General features: G+C 37.6%; 2 protein-coding genes across 3 annotated transcripts in view; one reads left to right on the plus strand and one right to left on the minus strand.

Moving 5' to 3' along the window:
- dysc (whirlin protein dyschronic) overlaps positions 1 to 18,391 on the minus strand; it is a 161,950-nt gene that overhangs the window by 39,087 nt on the left and 104,472 nt on the right. The window lies entirely within an intron of this gene.
- Positions 796 to 16,558, plus strand: LOC116429578 (uncharacterized). Its single transcript, XM_031982672.2, has 3 exons — positions 796 to 896; positions 1,061 to 1,228; positions 13,946 to 16,558. The coding sequence occupies exons 1-3, from the start codon at positions 845 to 847 to the stop codon at positions 14,152 to 14,154; spliced, it is 429 nt and encodes a 142-aa protein (XP_031838532.1). The 5' UTR covers positions 796 to 844; the 3' UTR covers positions 14,155 to 16,558.

Below are 18,391 nucleotides of genomic sequence, written 5' to 3' on the forward strand. Positions count from 1 at the left end.
AACCGATGGCCGCGTTAGTCAGTCATTTGGGTTAGATGCGAGTTAATATTTACTTAACGTTGACCGTCACGAGAATTTAGAGCGTTTCGTTTAACATTACTTATCACACTCTAACAAAGGAAAATGATACTAGAATTAGGTGTTAATGGTTTACTATCATAGTTCTTATTATTTATCCTATGATTTAGTTACTCATGTTACTAAACATTTTAATTCGACATCAGTTTTCTTGTAATTGTTTTCAAGTAATTAGGAAACTCTGGCTATCGTTGGCCACCGTAATCAACATGTCAATATTATACCACACTATTAATATTTTCTTACTATCATCATCACCATTACCTACTCCTATTAACATTTTATTTCCTAAAAACAAACGCAGTCTACGGACTATACGTAACTACGGACTACGTATTATACGTAATACGTGCCGAGAAATTTCATTCTAAATCAACTGCGAAGATTCGAATATTCCCGGATAAAGTGAAACGTATCAACACTGGTCGAAATTTTCTTTTTTTTTGCAATTATTAAAAAGACAACAGATATGTTTCACTGGGAAATGATTTAAAAAATCGATTTAGCAATACGCCAACTGAATTGCAAATCAATTAACGGCTCAATAAATACACTAAAGTTTCTATGGAGAAATTTCGGAAAGTCAATTTAGCTGTTCGGTAGGATTAATGTTAACGCTCGCGAACATCGGGCAGATTCTTTGATCGGGGACGAAAAACCATTTTATTTGCACTGGCCGCCGCTAATCAAGCAGATAACGCGCGACGCGATTATCGTCGGTTTCCTTCGAGCGGCGTCGATCAACGTTCGATTTCATAACGCGCTGATGATTATCGACTCGTGGAATTCCCGGGGATATTCGACCAGGTTTCCAGCAGGTGAGAGTGCCGCGCCGATCGGGTGTGCTTTTCAAACTTTTTTTTCTGTGCGCGCTCGCGCGCGAGCGATCCAGCTGTTCCGTTCGCTCTGCTCCGACCGTTTCGCTCGGTCGTTCCTGCGTTTTTCCGGGCGTTGTTCGCGATAATTCGCGTGCTGGTTACAGTGGGAAATATCCCCCCGTCAAATATACATCTCGAAAAAGGGATACGAGGGTTCGAGCCACGTGGCAGCTCGCCAAGATCCGATTACCACGTCACCCGCGTGCCTGAGGAATTAGAAAACATCAAGATGACAGTGTGCGACTGCATTTTTATGGGACTGTTGCCGGCAGGTTGGTATTCGTTCGTGATGTAAAGAGATTACGCGTTATGTAACGATAAGACGTGGTTTCGAATCGGTAATTTCGGGATTTTCATTCCTGATGTAATTTTCTTGAAATTATTAAAAAGATAACAGATGTTTCTCTGATAAATGATTAAGGAAATTGATTTAGCAATACGCAAACTGAATTTGAAATTAATTAAAGTTTCAATAGATGCACAATTGGAGTTTCTATAGAGAAATTTCATAAAATCAATTTAACTGTTCGGTAGTTTTAGTGTTAATGACTAGTATACCTTATCATCGATTTACTAAACTACTAAAACTACGTGTAGTATTCACGCTCTGAATTTGTAATATCGAATAGAATACTTCTATTTGTCTGCAATGTCATTATTATTATCTTCTTTGGTTGGATATGTGAAATAAATATGTCTTTCCAAAACTTCTACCACATTTTCTTTCCAATATTTTGTTTTCTCTTGTACCGACGGACTCACGCGGAACGAATCCACGTGGATCGGATTCTCGCGTGAATCAAGGGTCAGGTGTGTTTCATTTGTAGTGTTTACATTGCAGGAAGGTTCGATAAGAAATGATTAATAATGGCTTAGGATCCAGTGATTACCTTTCATTGACACTAACACGTTGACTGTCACGAAGTTACTGTAATTCAATCAATTAAACGAGTACTGGAAAAATGTTCTATATTATAAATGACGCAACTTATAACGGCATTCGGCAAGATGATAACCGTGCGAAAACGATAACGAAGCTTTCTGAATAGTTTGACACTGTATTTTTCGCATTTTGTGTATTTCGTTTCATCGAAATCGTCCGATATTCGACGCGTTAACTTGAAATTTCGATATGGACGTACGATTTCGACGTTCTACGAGGAATAACGAGTAGAAGCTCGTGGATGCGAGGTGTCGGAAATTAAAGAGGGAGGGAGAAAGTGTAAATTATGCATTCGGTTTCTGAAGATCCGACCGGGTAGTTGAATTTGTCCAGATTTTTACTGCGGTCTTAAAAATCCTCGAGCGAAACTTTACGACGATGCCCGCGAAAATATCGGCGTAGCGAGCGAGCCGCGGCTCTTCTGCATTTATATTTCAAGGTTTAACGAACTTGATATTTCACTTGTAACCTAATAGAGTCTCGTATGGCTGGAATAAAATTCCCCCGGAATCACGTGTCTCTTCCGTGTACTCTAGAAAAATAACAAATCTCTCTTTAACCCACATTTTTACGGGCTAGCCTGCACTTAAAAGTAACGAATCCGCGTCGGCGCATGAGAGTTCGTAAAACCCCGACGGAAACGTTCCGCGAGACCGGGATAAGTGGAATAATATTCCTCCCCTTGACAAACATTCTTTCTGCGTCGTTAACGCTCGCGCGATTATTGGCTTATGTTTACTGCAACGTTCGTTTGGAACGATTACTATTTTATGCGAATAGATTTCACCTTTCTAGAGAAATTTTCAACGCCTTTCCGTATAGTGGTACTCGATCTCGCCGTTAAACAGCGAATGATCCAGCCGTACACGGCGAACTTGGCGATCTGACTGTTCGAGCCGTTCTCTTTACCGGTCAAGAAATTTACAAATTAATGGAAGAACCGAGAGAAGCTGTTGAGTCGAGTATCTTGAAAACAAACGTGGATAAAGGCAACGATGAACGTGAAAATTGTTCCTTTTAAGAATAAGAATATAATAATTACTATTATCACTAATGTTATTTATATTATTTATATTAACACTATTTATATTCATATTATTTATATTACCATTATTTACATTATTTCACCAAAAATTCAATGAAATATTTTCCGACTACAAACGAGAAAAGTATATCAACTCTTCAATTCAACTCATCGACAAACTGTCTTTTTCGTTATCCTTACGTTCCAAATTTTCTTGTGTCCACGTTACCTCGGAAGACACTTCCCAACATAGATTTTCCTCGTTCCCGACTCTGGTCTCCATTTCCGTCCAATAACTTAAACACGAGCGGCCATAAAAAAGGTACGTGCCGAATATTTTCCAATTCCCCGGACGTTTTTCAGTTCTATCGCAATCAACGATGGTTCCACCATATTCCGCGCGAATGTCGCGATAAAAATGGTCCCGCCGTTCGGAAACGTACACAGCAGTGTCGAGGTACTTTCATTCGACGCCTGTCCGTTTTAAAAATCATATTTCATTGAATTATCGGCGTGCGGGCCGCTGTCCGAGCCATTTTCTTTCCGCGCGACAGAGAAAAATTCTTCGCCGAAAAGAAAGAGAAAGAAACGAGCACTTCGATTAGGAAACGCAGCCGGTGCCCGTGCGTTTGATGAAATCCCCGCGCAGCCGTGGAGAAATCATTAAGCTGCTCGCAACCGTTCCAGGTGCGTGCGCGCGCGATGCACGTGCACCGGCCCGTTCTTTCTCTTTTTTCCCCCTCCTGCAACCCTTTTCCCCGCGTACCTGATCCAGCGTCCGCTTGTTTGTCGCTATCAACGCTGTCCGCGTGGCGGGGGTGCCATTTATTTTTTTTATTAACCCCTCGCTTTATGATATCGCGTCGGACGAAAATTTCAACTCTTTGCGGACGAAGATTCTTTGAAATGTACAAAACCTTCAACAGATGAAGTTAAATTATATATCAATTGTATAATTGACAGAACAAAAGGAAACTACGCGCTGATTTCTTGTTATTCAAGTAATTAAATCATTTTTTTGTGACTTAGTCTTCGAAATATGAAAATTTCATCTCGCCGGAATATCGACATTCGTCCGCAAAGGGTTCATACTAATAGAATTAACTACCGTTATAATGACGAGTTTGAATTTACTTGTTTGATTGAAAATGTTCAGTATCGGAAAAGATCTTAAAAATAAATATTTGCCCATCCCATAAATACTGCGGTTCTTTATATTTCGTTTACTTTTAAAACTGAAGATAAACGAAACTATTTTTAATCGAAAACATATTTTCCTTCATTATCTATTAATTGTCTGTCTGTGATAATAATTACTTTAAAAACAGTTTTGTTTATCTTCATTTTTAAAAATAAAAGAAATACAAGCAATAGTTTCAATTGAATACTTTGTAACAAATATGTAAATACATAAAAAAGATCTATTGTTACAGTATTTATAAGGATCAATGAATTTGGACATATTAATAACCGCTCAATAGTTCTAGTGTCAAAGTGAATTTGATAAATGTAAATTTTGTTTACTTCGTTTGAATATGAATTGAGCATTGCTTTCCTATGTTCAATCGTTAACCTTTACAGTAAATGTGCACATAAAATAAGTAACAAATTCTTTTCGTTTTCTAAGAAATGATTAACGATCAAATAGTTTCATCAAGCATAGTTGCGTAGGAAATCATAGGACAAGGGGTTCACACGTTGACTACCACGGTGGTCCAGATTCTGAATCATTCGAGTATTACATATTGAAAATATTTTTTTTCGTAAGTCGTAAATTAAGGAAACTTTACAAAAGAACAATCTTAATTCATTTAATCTATTCGATTCTTATATTTCATGTAATCCTCGTTTTATCGTTCTGACACGATTTTTCGAAAATCGTTCACTATCTGTTGTAGCAAATTGCTCGCGAGTCATTTTCAGCCAAGTATCATTGACACGACCAGTTCAGATAGTTCGTTTCAGTTAAGAAACCGAGAGTTGCCGATGAAGGAATTTAAAAACGTCAGCGTGATAGCGCTTCGCGTGCCGCTTCGTTCGCGCGTGAATAACATTAACGTTTTCTTTGCGGCCGCGTCGTTCGTGCGCTCTGTGAATAGATACAGCGAAGCGTCAGTCACCTGAACATCAATTATCCGAACCACTGCTGCATCGCTGATATCCCCGCCAATTCCGTTTTACTCCGTTATCGCGAACATCCCGAGAAGCAGGTTTTTTTTAATCGCTGTATCGTACAACGTCGAACGCATTGAACGATGCGGAACGTCATTCGTTCTAGACTTGCTAGACAGATCGATGGAGCATTTTAAAAAATATTTCAATCTAACGCTAGGTTTACGGAACACGTCAATTTCACTCATATTGAATTTCACAAACATCATTTAGTCAATGTCTCCGACGATTTTCACTGATGCAATAACGCAAACGAGTATTCTAATTGTCTCATCTTTAAAACTCTAATTTCCAAAATCTAAATGAACGAACATGCAATGTTTCAAGATCGATAAAATAAACTGTAATTTAACTGCAATTAAACGGTGACTATTTAAAAACATTACTATATTATAAATAATATTACCTAATGTGGTGACGTTCAACAAGAAAAACGCGCAGTAACAATAACGCAATTCAACTGAGCAATTCAATATTATATCTCTTTCCATTTCGTGTATTTTGCTCCGTGCAATCGTGCGGCATTCAACGTGTTAATATCCTTCGCGCGATATTCTTCAATTTAACCGTCGCGTCTATGCATGACGTATGTGTGACACTGTTGATTGCCATGATGATGTTATCACGTTGACTGCCACAAAAAACATCAGCGTTTTACGTATCGCTTATTTCTTTCTGTAGCAAAGATTAAAAGGAAGAACTATTAATTATTTGCTATCACAATTCTTGCGTTACACTGTTATTTAGTTATTTACGCTACTAAACATTTGTATTTGAAGTTAGTTGTTTTATAGATATTTCTTGTAATTCGGATGCTCCGAACATCGGTGACAGTCAACGTATGAATATATATTGGGCGTAGGTATACCCTACTCTTGCTTCGGCTGTATCAAGTCTGGGTTAAGTTCGGATTGTAACTTGAAGTTATAATAGTATTTCCTCGGTGTTTTTAATAAATACTAATTGTTTCTAGTAAATACTTCATTCTTCATGCATACGGAACCGAGTTACTTACAAAATTCTTACTTAATTCTTGATTCCCAGTTAGACTAAAGCATTCCTAAATTCTTAATGTCGTTATACTGACAAATTCGAGTTTCCGTATCTAAAATCGAAAACTGTATATGAATAATTTAATTATCCAACTAACGAGAGACTGACATGTAGTGTCTTTCTTTTCAGTATCTAAGACTTCGACGCATAATTGAGTTTTCTATGAACATAAATGTTAGAAGTTAAAAGAAGTTAAAAAAAAATTGTCGACCGTCAAGTGTTAATAATCTGAGTAATTAGACAATTCTTTTTATGTAAACTAATCTCCACTGCTATTTCCGCGTATTTTGAATTACGGCGCGTCGATTCGACGATATCCGATTTGAACGGAGCGTCTCGGCGTTCGTCAGTATCGCAGTTAATGGGAAACGGATATCGAGAAGTCGCTGAAGTTTAATCGCCGCGGATCGACGAAGGCGGAGATAATCGGCGTTATCGCCTCGCGCCTCGTCGCGGTTTCTGCGTGTTTCGTTATTGTTTTAGTGGGCAACTGCAATCGCGGCAACCTCGTTGATTTCGCAACGGCTCGTTTTTCTTGTCGCGTTTCTCCCGCGGTTCTCGCGTTACCTTGAGCAACGCGGTATTGAATAAAGTTGCGTCAAATTGAGCCGCGGATCGACAATGCGGATTAGCATTATCCTCCGTTTGTAAGCAGCCGCGAGACAATCGAAGAATTTTCTGTTTATTCTAGGTGATATCGTAGTTTTTACTTTCTTCGTTATTGATTCGCGATGTATTTGAAACAGTTTTTTACTTCGAGTTTAACTGAATAAAGAAATTTTCGATTAGAGGTTGAAATTTCATTCGGTTCCTCAAAATTCAAAATTCAATTTCAGAGTCTGGGTAAAATAGTATCTCGCTAATTAGGAATGCAATATAACCTCCTTTATCCGAATGAATTGGTACCAAGATGGCAGAATCAGACAAATAAAACATAATTAATCATGCCTTTACCGTACTTTCAAATTTCTAAATCTCGAAAGATTTCGTAGAAATAATCGAAGAGCTGTAGAAAATACTGTGAGTGACAAAAGTGAAACATTTCTTTTTATTATTGTACTGTAGTATACGAATTAAGTACAATTTTCCTTTTGTGAATAATCATCAGCAGTATAGTGGCAGTTATCCATAATACTAATAATATTGAAAGGCATCATTTGAACATAATGTTCAACGTAAGGTATCTTTCTTCGTCCTGAAAGATTTGATGTTTAGCATTTTAAAACCTTTTCACACAAATACTCCTCGATTGGCGAGCTGGATAATGCAAGGCCGACGAATGAAAAAAAGTCGCGCGCGGCTTGGGAACGTTTCTGGACGGCTCGCCGTGGCCAGTGGCTCCTCGACTACGTCTAACTGTTCATTCTGTACGGTATCTGAGCGGCGGCGAGTGTGGGAATCCATATTTTTAACCGGTTCGATCGTTTCTTATCGTCCCGCGAATTGCTCCTTTCACCGTTTAACCAAACTGCCACCGTCGAAGTTCGAGCTGAACGTATCGATCACACATCCGAGGTCTCGCGAAATGCGTGCACGATCCGCCGCTCGCCGTTCCCCATTTCCCGGGCGATACAGCCAAGAGAACAATTTTAATTATGAAGGAAGCGACTGCGAAGTGTTTTTCACGCCTCGCGAGTCATTAGTGATAATTATGTTCACTCGTTATGATAATGCGCTCGACGTCGACTTGAACTTATCGTGATTTTCATCATTCCTGACAGTTACAATTGCCAGTGCACACTATCCGAATGAATATGAAACTCAGCGTTTGATGTTTATTGTTTTAAACAGTAACTAGATCATTAGCGTGAATGCTAAGATATTTATCTCGTCAAATCTTTCTAAAATTCAATTTCCTTTCCTCGGAGATATTACAAGCAATGTCAGTAGGCGAATGAAAATTTGCACGGTGCTTCTACACAAAGATAGAAGACAAAAATGTCGAACAAAAAAATTGCAATTTCGACTTCGTTCTCGAGTTATTAAAGATTAAACATCCACCAATAGCGGCGCGGGTGAGGTAGGTCAGCGCCAGCGCGTGCAGTGGCGTAGCGCGCCGGAGGCAAGTACCCGGCTCACTCGTTTCGCAAAATATTCATCGTCGGTACATAATGGACCGCGATATCCAGTGTCCAGTTTCTGTTACATGAATATCGATTATGTAGTCTTGGTAGCGAGTGCAATGCCTGCATTCCGTTATGATGAAAAATGACAAAATCTACCGCAATTTGATACAGGACGAAGTCTTATGGAGTTGAGTCCGGTGATTCACCATGTAACAGAAAATAACCGGATCATCACTGTCCTTTAGTCTACCATAGAAACTTCAACAACAATTTGCAAGTATACATTTCCATACTATTCATTTCTAACCTATAGTTCCTTTCGAACTAACCACCTCCTCAATAACTGAACCACGATGCAGCAATAATAAATCCTGTTCAAACTGTTCATCTCCTCAATAACTGAACCACGATGCAACATCAAGAAATCTTAACCCTCCCTCCGAAGTGAGAACGATTCGCGTTAGCAATTCCTCGCATCCTTCTCCGTCGAACGAACGCGTAGAATCGCGCTGCGGTGGTCGCGGCATATATTTCTAAAACACCCTTTACATCGCGCTTCGCGCACGGCGCACGTACTTCGCATACCTGACGGTCGTTCCGCGAAATTGCGAAATTAAGTTCCCTCCTCTACGGCGCGCGTTCGAACCCCGGCCAGAAGGAGATACTGTGTAAATAGCGTTCCGTGTTTGACTATCGTTACGTCTACATTACCAACCGTCGTCCGTTTACCCCGATTTTCCAGTGCCCGCGAGGGGAAACGTGATTCCCGGGGAATAATATAACGCCCGACAGTGGCGTCATTCACGTGACCAGCGGGGCAGGGGGAGGGGACAGTAAGATTCAGAAACGCAGAGCTTCTTCCCGGCTCTTCGCGAGATACTATCGACGTATCATTCCGTGTTTCTTACTGCGGCCACAGTCCCAGGGAAGAAAGGACGTAAACAAGATCGTAAACCCCCCCTCCTCGAGGACGGATCGTGTCATTCCCGGAATCCGAATACGACTCGGTCTCCTCCTGGCTCGAACCTTCGATCCCCTTCGATCGTTTTAACCCTTATCAGACGCTAGCTCGGTATCACGTTGACTGCCATGAGAATTTCGAACGTTTTGCGTAGAAATACGTATTCTCCCATAAGAAAGGCAAATGGTATTAGATATAATTGATGATTTGGTATCATGTTTTGGTACTCGTGTTACTAATCACTTTTATTCGACATCGGTTTTCTTATTGTAATTGTATTTAAGCAATTCGGAAGCTCCGGTCACCGGTGACCACCGTGGCAGGATACGCGAGGTCTCACTAGGTTGTAGTTGTTTCTAGTAACATTTTTGTTGTAAATGATTTATTTATTTGATTAGAAAGGCACTGTTATATCACTAGACACGTTAATCGCTCCGTCGGTAATGTTCAACTGACAAGGCAATTGATAAGACATGATCCGTTTTGTCACCTCACACGTGCCACTCGACCGCAGCGACAAAGTACTGTTGTCACGTCAGAGCTGACTTACGACCGTTAAGGGTTAACCCTCTCGGTATAGTCACTGATTGAATTAGGGCTGCCATTGACGCCGCGAGATCAGCGATTTTTAACGCTATCGCTACTAACGTCGCATATTTGTGACGATTATAATCCAATATTTTACATAAAGAAAAGGAAATGAATCCTATAGATATTATTATTTAAAGTTACAAGCTAGCATTGTGTCTAGGAAGTCAGTGACTTGTTTTAGTCTACTTTCTTCAATATTTTGGTTCGAAGATTTGCTGGATTGATTAGAATATTACAGTTGAGAAGATTGTTACTGAAACAAGACCTTTTGCTTAGCTGATGTTTGCTTGTGTTCTAATATTCAGTTTCTATAGCTCGTTCTTAATTTATTTGCTTAATTCGGTAAGGATCAAGTTTTTATACAAACTGAAATTTATCGTATTGATGAAAACGTGACGTAACCATTTCTTTTTATTGCGGCTATAAATATTGATATCGGGTTGGTCGTAGTAACGAGAATAAGAAGTAGTGTACAGCATTTAAAAATTATTTCTAAGCAAGATTTTATTATTGTACAAAATTTGTAATTCATTTGCAGAAAAGAGCATGTCTTAAATGAGAACCTCGGGGTGAAATCGGTTAACACGTTAAACACGTTAGAATTGAAAATTATGATCATATAGTTTAATTATGTAAGCAATTAAAAAGTAGAATATTGTTTCGCTGTTTTCTGTATTTAACGATAGAATTCTCGAACGGTTAAGAAGATTTCAATTAACTTTAATTTCAATTTGCGCAATGCCGAATCAACGGTATTAAATGTGTAACATTTAAAATGAATTAGAGAATTATTAGATTTCTCAAACGATAAACTATAATCGATATGTGTTAAGAAGAGTTCGGTTTCTTTCTAGAAAATCCACGCACAAAAGGGAATGAAGTAGAAACTCGGGAACGTAATCTTTTGCGTCTCTTAAAAAATGTGCCGAGAAGATAAAACGAACGATAGATACGCGGACATTTTAATCTCGTTTAAACTCTTAAATCGTTCGTACTAGTCGATTCCGCCGACTGTCGAGAACTCTAGAATCAATCGCACCGATAAAGACAAACTCAATGGTATTAAGTCATTGGGAGTATTGACAATTGGACTGCGTATTTTCATTTCTGTATTACGATCATTATTAGAATATCTGTTCACATTGTATAATTAGAATAATTTTCTTTTGTTCTTTTCAAATTTAAAAGTGTCATTTAAAAATTGAATTAGTCGTGGAATAGAAAAAAAATCTGAACAAACATAATGACAACGGAAAAGAGAACGTTCATTAGCTGCAAAGAAACTCGAAAAATACATCAATCAGTATAAATGGCTTACTTGCATTCTTTTCTTCGAATCAAAGGTATCTTTGACAAAATGAACGTCTAATTAAATAGAAGAATGTAATAATACTGAAAAGATAATAGCATAACTGGTACGGAAAAGACTCGAAGAATTTTCTTGTATTTTTCTCGAATTCAATCGTGTCATCGAAAAAATAAACACGTGGCTAAATAGAAAAATGAATGTAATGATCGTGCCTGACTGAATGATATGAAAGTTATCAGCTTGAAAAAGACAAGAACAATGGTATCAAAGATTATCTTCTATTATTCTCGAATTCAATGGTGTTCTCGGAAAAATATAGATGTGACTAAATAGAAAAATGAATGTAATTATAGCGGAAAAAATAATAAAATTATCGATTCGAAAAAGACAAGAAGAACGCAGCAACTGCCATCAAAGATTATCTTCTATTTTTCTCAAATTCAATGATGTCCCCGAAAAAATAAATGAATGTAAAACAAAAATGAATGTAATAATAGTGAAAAAAATAATAAAGTTTCTGGCTCGGAAAAGACAAAAAGAACGCAGCAGGGTCAACGAAGGTGACCCAGTAACGTGTTTCAGGTGTAAACGCACCGCGGTTGATTTTCCGAGGCTGATTAAGATTCGGATCATGCGGCCGGAATGTCCAGCCGGCTTGGCCCAGTGACATTCTTCGGTTTTTTTGTCACGTATCTCGCATGACCCATTGCCCTCGACTGGCAATGACCACCGGCGCGTTCCCGTTTGTTCCTCGTCGTATTATACGAAACCCGTGGCACGTCACGCGTCACTTTTAACCCTTTGCTGACGAGGATCTTTTGAAGTACACGAAACTCTTTTCCACGAGAAGCTAAATTACTTATCAAACTTTGAAATGCCAGGAGATGAAACTGTAAACTAGAAAACTATCTTTTGTTGTTTAAGCAATGAAGTTACTCGTTTAGAATTTGCGATCACAAATAGCAACTTTCGATATTTCTAATATGATGACATTCGTCCTCAAATCTTTGGAGCTGATTCAATGGTACAATTAAATTAAGTATCTCACAAATACGAGACTCGGTGAATTAAAACATTGAATTGTTTCAATTAAATTAAAAAGAACCGATGAATTCAAAACTTTTTAAAAGTTTCATGTGATGATGTCAAAGCGACACACTTTATCTTTGCTTAACCGTAAATATTGAATTCGACGAAAAATTGGTAATTTTTTAATTGACCACCGAATATCCTTAAATAAATACAAGAAGTAAATGTGATAGTGGGGATGAAGAGAGAAAAGAGAAATGGAGTTATTCCGTAAATCTGTTAAAAACTGTTAATGACGAGGGAACTCGTTCTCCACGGTGAATAATTTACGATTATAACTTGAAAATTAGGAACGATCAACAACGTGTGGAGAATGGTGATATGAAAGTGTTTATAGACGGATTGTTTCACTTTGAGCGCATTTAGAAATTTTTTGCGTGAAATTCTGGTAGTAAAAGCCGATCTGTCAGGCAGAAAGTTAGAACACTGGAGTAGCGAAAACGATGTTTAATTGCAGTAGCAGATAACGTTGTACCTGTGCTTTCGGAGAAGATGGATCCGCAATTTAGCGACACTTTCACCGAAGAAGGTATAAGATAAACACTTCTGCGGATAACATAAACTCCTCATTACGTCCGAGTTTCTTTAACGATAAGCTTGACACACAAATTGTACAGAAAATTGATTTTAAAACTTTCTCCGTCTCTTCGGAGAGTTACGGTCCAATAAAATTAGTCAGTTGGTAATATGAAATTCTGTCAGTACGTTAAATGCAATGATAAAAAAAGAAATCAAAATGCACGTTTAATTCTTTCGCATAAAATGTACATTTTTTAATGTTCTCGGTCTCGTGTCAACGTTAACGACGAGCCGAAGATTCCGATTTTCCAATCAATCAACGTTAGTACGTCTCTACATTTTTATTCCTTCGAGCTGTCCGCGTTCGTTCCGTGAATGGATCGATCAATTAAATTGCAGTAATCAATTTCAATCAACCGGACAGACTTACTTAATCCATCAAAGAGTTTCCCTAACGATCTCCCCAATTTTATTCTAAAACCGAGGCGAAGTTTCGCGTTCCCACGAGTAACCTAAATTTTCTGCGCGCGTACAACACTACCCATGGGTATTTAGACGCATGCTGGAAGTTGCGTTTTAATCGACAATCTTAATGACGTAATCAGATTATACTTTGCTCAACATACAGGATCAGCAAATTGTTCGTGAAAATAGTGACGCATATGTGCAACGTATTGCAGTGTTCCAAATACTGATGTATATATGCAACATATAGAATTTTTTCAAATATTCTGGTGACTCTCAGTCACCACTTAATTCGATATAGTAAAATTGTAAGATCATACGTAACATTAATCTTTATATAACGCATCGAAATACTGGAATAAACATTTGCAAACGAAGATTCTTTAAAGTATACAAAACCTTCAACAGAAGAAGCCAAATTATATACCAGAGGCTTAAATAATAAAGAAACAATGTATATTTTGCTGTTTGAGTAATTAAATCATTTGTGTGCAATCTAGTATTCCAAATATGACAGTTCGATCTCACCGAAATGTCGACATTTATTTTCAAAATTATAAAATACCTCCTTCTCTTGATTTATGTACGTTTCCCCATTAGTTGGTTTCAAACAACATCTCTATGTTTCATCGGAAAACGTTGAACACTTTTAGTAGAAAATTTTCGAGTGCAAGGGGCCAATATTTCCTGATAAAAATCGCGTAAATCCCCGCAGCCCCCCTAACCACGCACTCGATTCGCGGTCACGTCCTAACGGAGCTTGATTAAGAGGAATCGGTCGGTCCGGTTTGTTTCAGGGCGGCGCCGAAAAAAGACCACCATGGAGTCCTGGCTGAGCGATGTGCAACGCGTGAGAATTCCACGGCCGAAATTCGGCAGCGGGAACTCGATCAGGCGATCGAACTCGACGGTGCAGCACGCGCGGTCCGAGATTCACCTGCGCCAGACCCAGGACGTGGTGAAAGCGACGGAAGAGCTGCGCCAGGCGTTGCAGGACAAGCTCTGACCAGCCGGTCGACGATCAGGGCAGGGTGACACCGTGAATTCGTCGAACCAAGGCAATCCAACCGTCGAGGATCGTCGTCCCGGGATACAGGGATTGAAACGGTCTCGGAAATAACTGTTATGCACCGCCGGTTACGATTAAAACAGGAGAACCGGAGAAATGTCCGAGACTATTACGAATCGTATCGGTTTTAACCTATGTTGCTTTTGGTTTTGGTCTCGATGAAATTGAAAAATTATGTTATATTCGTTGTTCCTCGGTTCTGTATCGGTTCTATGTTTTGTAACTGTTATTTTAGGTTACAGTTTGGTTCTATATTGTAATAGTCGATATAGAATTGAAAGTAAATGCAGAGAAATAACCGTGACTATTACGAATCGCATTTGTTTCGATCGGTATCGTTTTTGTTTTTGGTCAAAGTGAAATCGGAAAATTATATTATATTCGTTGTTCTTTGGTTCTGTATCGATCCTATGTTTTGTAACTGTTATTTTAGGTTACAGTTTGGTTCTACATTGTAATAGTTGATATAGAATCGAAAGTAATTGCAAAGAAATAACCGTGACTATTATGGATCCTATTTGTTTCGATTGATAGTGTTTTTGGTCAAAGTGAAATCGGAAAATTATATTATATTCGTTGTTCTTTGGTTCTGTATCGGTTCCCGGTTTGAATGACATGCAGAATCAAAAGCGGCAGTAAAATCGACGCAAAGTCGATAAACGATATAGGTAATATCAGCTCTGAAGACTGGTTACTACAGTTAATCGATCGTTACAGTGTAGAACCGAATCACAACAAACATTAAAATAAAAGACAACAATTACAGGGCATAGAACCAACGGATAACTAGAAAGTGACAGTTGTGAAACCGATATGAAACCGACATAATGTCAATTCTAAAACCAAAACTGATATCGCTCAGAACTGACACATTCAAGTAACAGTTTCAGATATTCGTTCAGTTCTTTTATCTGTTCCAAGAATCGAAACCGATATTGTAACTGTTTTCAATCCTTACTGGGACAATACGAGCGTCACCATAGAAAGTCGTCGACCCTTAGAAAAATGGACAATGGGCTGTGCTGAACGAAGACACTGGCTATGGTGTGCCGAGAGTTTTTTCTAATGAACGGACCGATGAATTTTGGAGAGATGGCGAACGGCGGCAGCGATCGGCTGCAACAACGATCCGATCGGGATCGAGCGAGTTTTACGGTGTATAGTGGAATTCTGATTGATTGGAGCTTGTTATTCCATTTTTTCTAACTTTCTGTCTTTTAACCATTCGCAAACGAGAATTTTTTAAACTGAGAAATTGTTTATGTATTGAAGTTTTAATATTTTATTTACCGAGAGGCTATTAATAGGAGTTTTGATGACTGTTTTATATCAAAAAGCGGCTTAGTAATATTGAATAATATTTTAATTAATAATAGCTTAATAGAATAATAATTTTGAACTGTTGTTTCGAAGAAAATTGAATTGATATTGCTTTTGAAGTAGTTATTAAGCAATCTTTACGTGTTGGTTATGAATCTTTGTTGAACTGTTCAATAACTGTCGGTAGATAACATGTTAAATAGGAAAGATAAAAATCACATACCAATTTCTCGTTATTTAAGTGATTAATTATATTTGTTTTCTTCTTTCTCCATCCTACGATGTTGAAAATTTCATAGAAAATTCTTTTTCGATGTTCTGTCGGGTTGATTTGGTGGTTTGTCTTCGTTCAGATCTTGAAACTGAAACTTTTTGGTGATGCGACCGGTAAATAAAATTTTCAGCTGTAAGAGATGCAAGTTGCAACAAGCTTTGAAGATTACATTACGGATATTTATGTGTTTGGAATGTGTTCGACTGTGTAATGCACGATAAAACGTTGATATGATATTTTCTGTTATGTTTGTATTATTCCGAATACATTGGAACTGTGAATGGAAAAGATAAGTTGTTATTCAATGTGGGTTTTAAAGAATTCCTTTTTAACGATTGAAAATTATGGGAACATTCGCAGTCTAGCGATGACTACGATAAATCTTAGCTTTTCATTGGAGACATTATAATAATGCTTTGCTAGTAATATTTTCATTGAGTTTTTAATTCATAAGATCTACTGCAGCATTGAAATAAAAGGTTCTGAATTTCCTCTTGCCTGAGTGAGAGTGTTATTACGCATTGAATTGCATTTCACTTCAACGTGCCTCGAAGATCAGAGTTCTACTGTATTCAGAAAGCGTCTGTAGTCTGTATACTTATAAACAGTCAGTATTAGCAGTCACAGAATGTCTCTGAAAAAACTTGCTCCTCGTGTGAATGTGTACAGTTTATTATTACGTCTATATGCATACAACAATTTTGTAATTAAAGATTGTAAGTGTAATCGAAGAAACGTTCCAAAGGATATTCTATTTTGTTCTTTTTCTATTAACAATAGATCAATCGTATTTTCCTTTGTGCTTAAAACCTGTCATTCGACATTCCTGTATTCTTTAATGTACAATTGACAGTCGCAGTAATTGAATGGACTTTCAATGATTAAATCAGTGAATTAAAGAAATCATAAAATATAATTTTTTATATTTAAGAATATAGATTTATTCTTTATTCTTTAATGTTTATAATTCCTCGACGACCGGCGGAGTTCTTGCACAAATTTACCTTATTCTCGAAAAAACAATTAAAAGTTATTCCTCTTATCGATTGCATTATTCGTTAAGGTAGCCTTGCCTGTTATTACAGAAGTAATAAAGTCATATCAGTGTTACAAAAAATATCTATGTATAAATATCTATACAAAAGACTGTAGAAAATAATTGTTGTCACAATATTAATAAACAAATGTAATTAAAATGATTACATTCATCGTACGTTTATCTAACGTTTTCTTTAAACATCATTTTTACCGCTTTTTATATTTTCATTGGGTTCGTATAACTACGTTTCGAGTAAGTAATTGTAGAATAATCGACATTAATAATTCTTACAGTATCTCTGCAGATAACCCAATTGAACGTAGAACCGAGGAAACAGAGGAAAAAGAGCAAAAATTTATGGGAATATATAGTACAGTACAAATTACTCGTTAACTTGATTAATAAATCTGAATTTCAATTTAAGAGCCACGAGTGAGCAACAAAGTGTGAAGAATGATAATGTGAAGCTTATTAGTTTAAAATTTATCTGTATTTAAACTGAAAGTTATGAGCAGCTGCTAATACAAACAATTTCCGCGATAAAAATTAGACAGAATCTCCAATTAACTTAAAATATGACTTAGATACCGCGAAGAGGATCAAATCACTGATATAGTAATGCTTTAGTACAGTATAATAATAATAAGCTGCGCATTACTCCAACTTCCTCGAAAAGATTTAAAATATTTATAAGCATAAAAATCAAATTTACGTTCAAACTTAAATTCAAATTTCAAAAACGTAGTCGAATCATCGCGCGAGATCTCGAAGCGTTTCAAGTAAGTAGTTTCGCTCTCCGCTTTAAACGAAAAAGAAAAACAAGGGACCCGCGTGTTTGCTTCCCTCAATCTCTCAGGTTCATCCTCAAGGATATCAAGAACGGTGCCACGGGTCGACGATCTCTTTCTGCCATCCCCCCCTCCAAGGACGGACGTAGACTCCAACTACGGCGAACCATTGATGGATACAGAGTCAATAAACAATACAAGTAACACGTTGACCGCCAAATTGGCACTCGGCAAATTATTTATACAACTAAAGCAATTTTCCTAACGAAAACAGAAGCTAATTCTTTTATCAGAATTATCTGATCATGTGGACTCGTGTTGTCTGTTACTATATTAATATTGTGTTTGATTTTTTGAGCATAAATACTTTGAGTGCTGAAGGTTCTGAAGGCTCAAATCGAGCTTCCAAAATGTCAAGGTTGAGAATTGAAGCGTCGAAGACTTAAAGTGTTTAAAATCAAGCATTAAAGTTTCGAAGATTCAGTCTTTAAGGTAGATCCTTGAAGCTCCAGAGACTCAAGCTCCAAAGACTCGAGCTCTAAAGACTCAAACTTAAATTCTAAAAACTCAATCTGCAAAGACTCAAGAACTAAACACTCAATCTTCAAAGACTTCAACTTCGAAGACTAAAACTTCACAGAACTCCAAGTCTTCAAGATTCAGACTTCACGATTTAACATTGAGGTTTCAAAGACTCAGCCTTTAAAGTGCAGTACAGAAGCTTCAAAAACTCAGCCTTTAAGGTCGAACATT

The sequence above is a fragment of the Nomia melanderi genome, chromosome 4 (assembly GCF_051020985.1).
Source record: "Nomia melanderi isolate GNS246 chromosome 4, iyNomMela1, whole genome shotgun sequence".
Lineage (NCBI taxonomy): Eukaryota > Metazoa > Arthropoda > Insecta > Hymenoptera > Halictidae > Nomia > Nomia melanderi.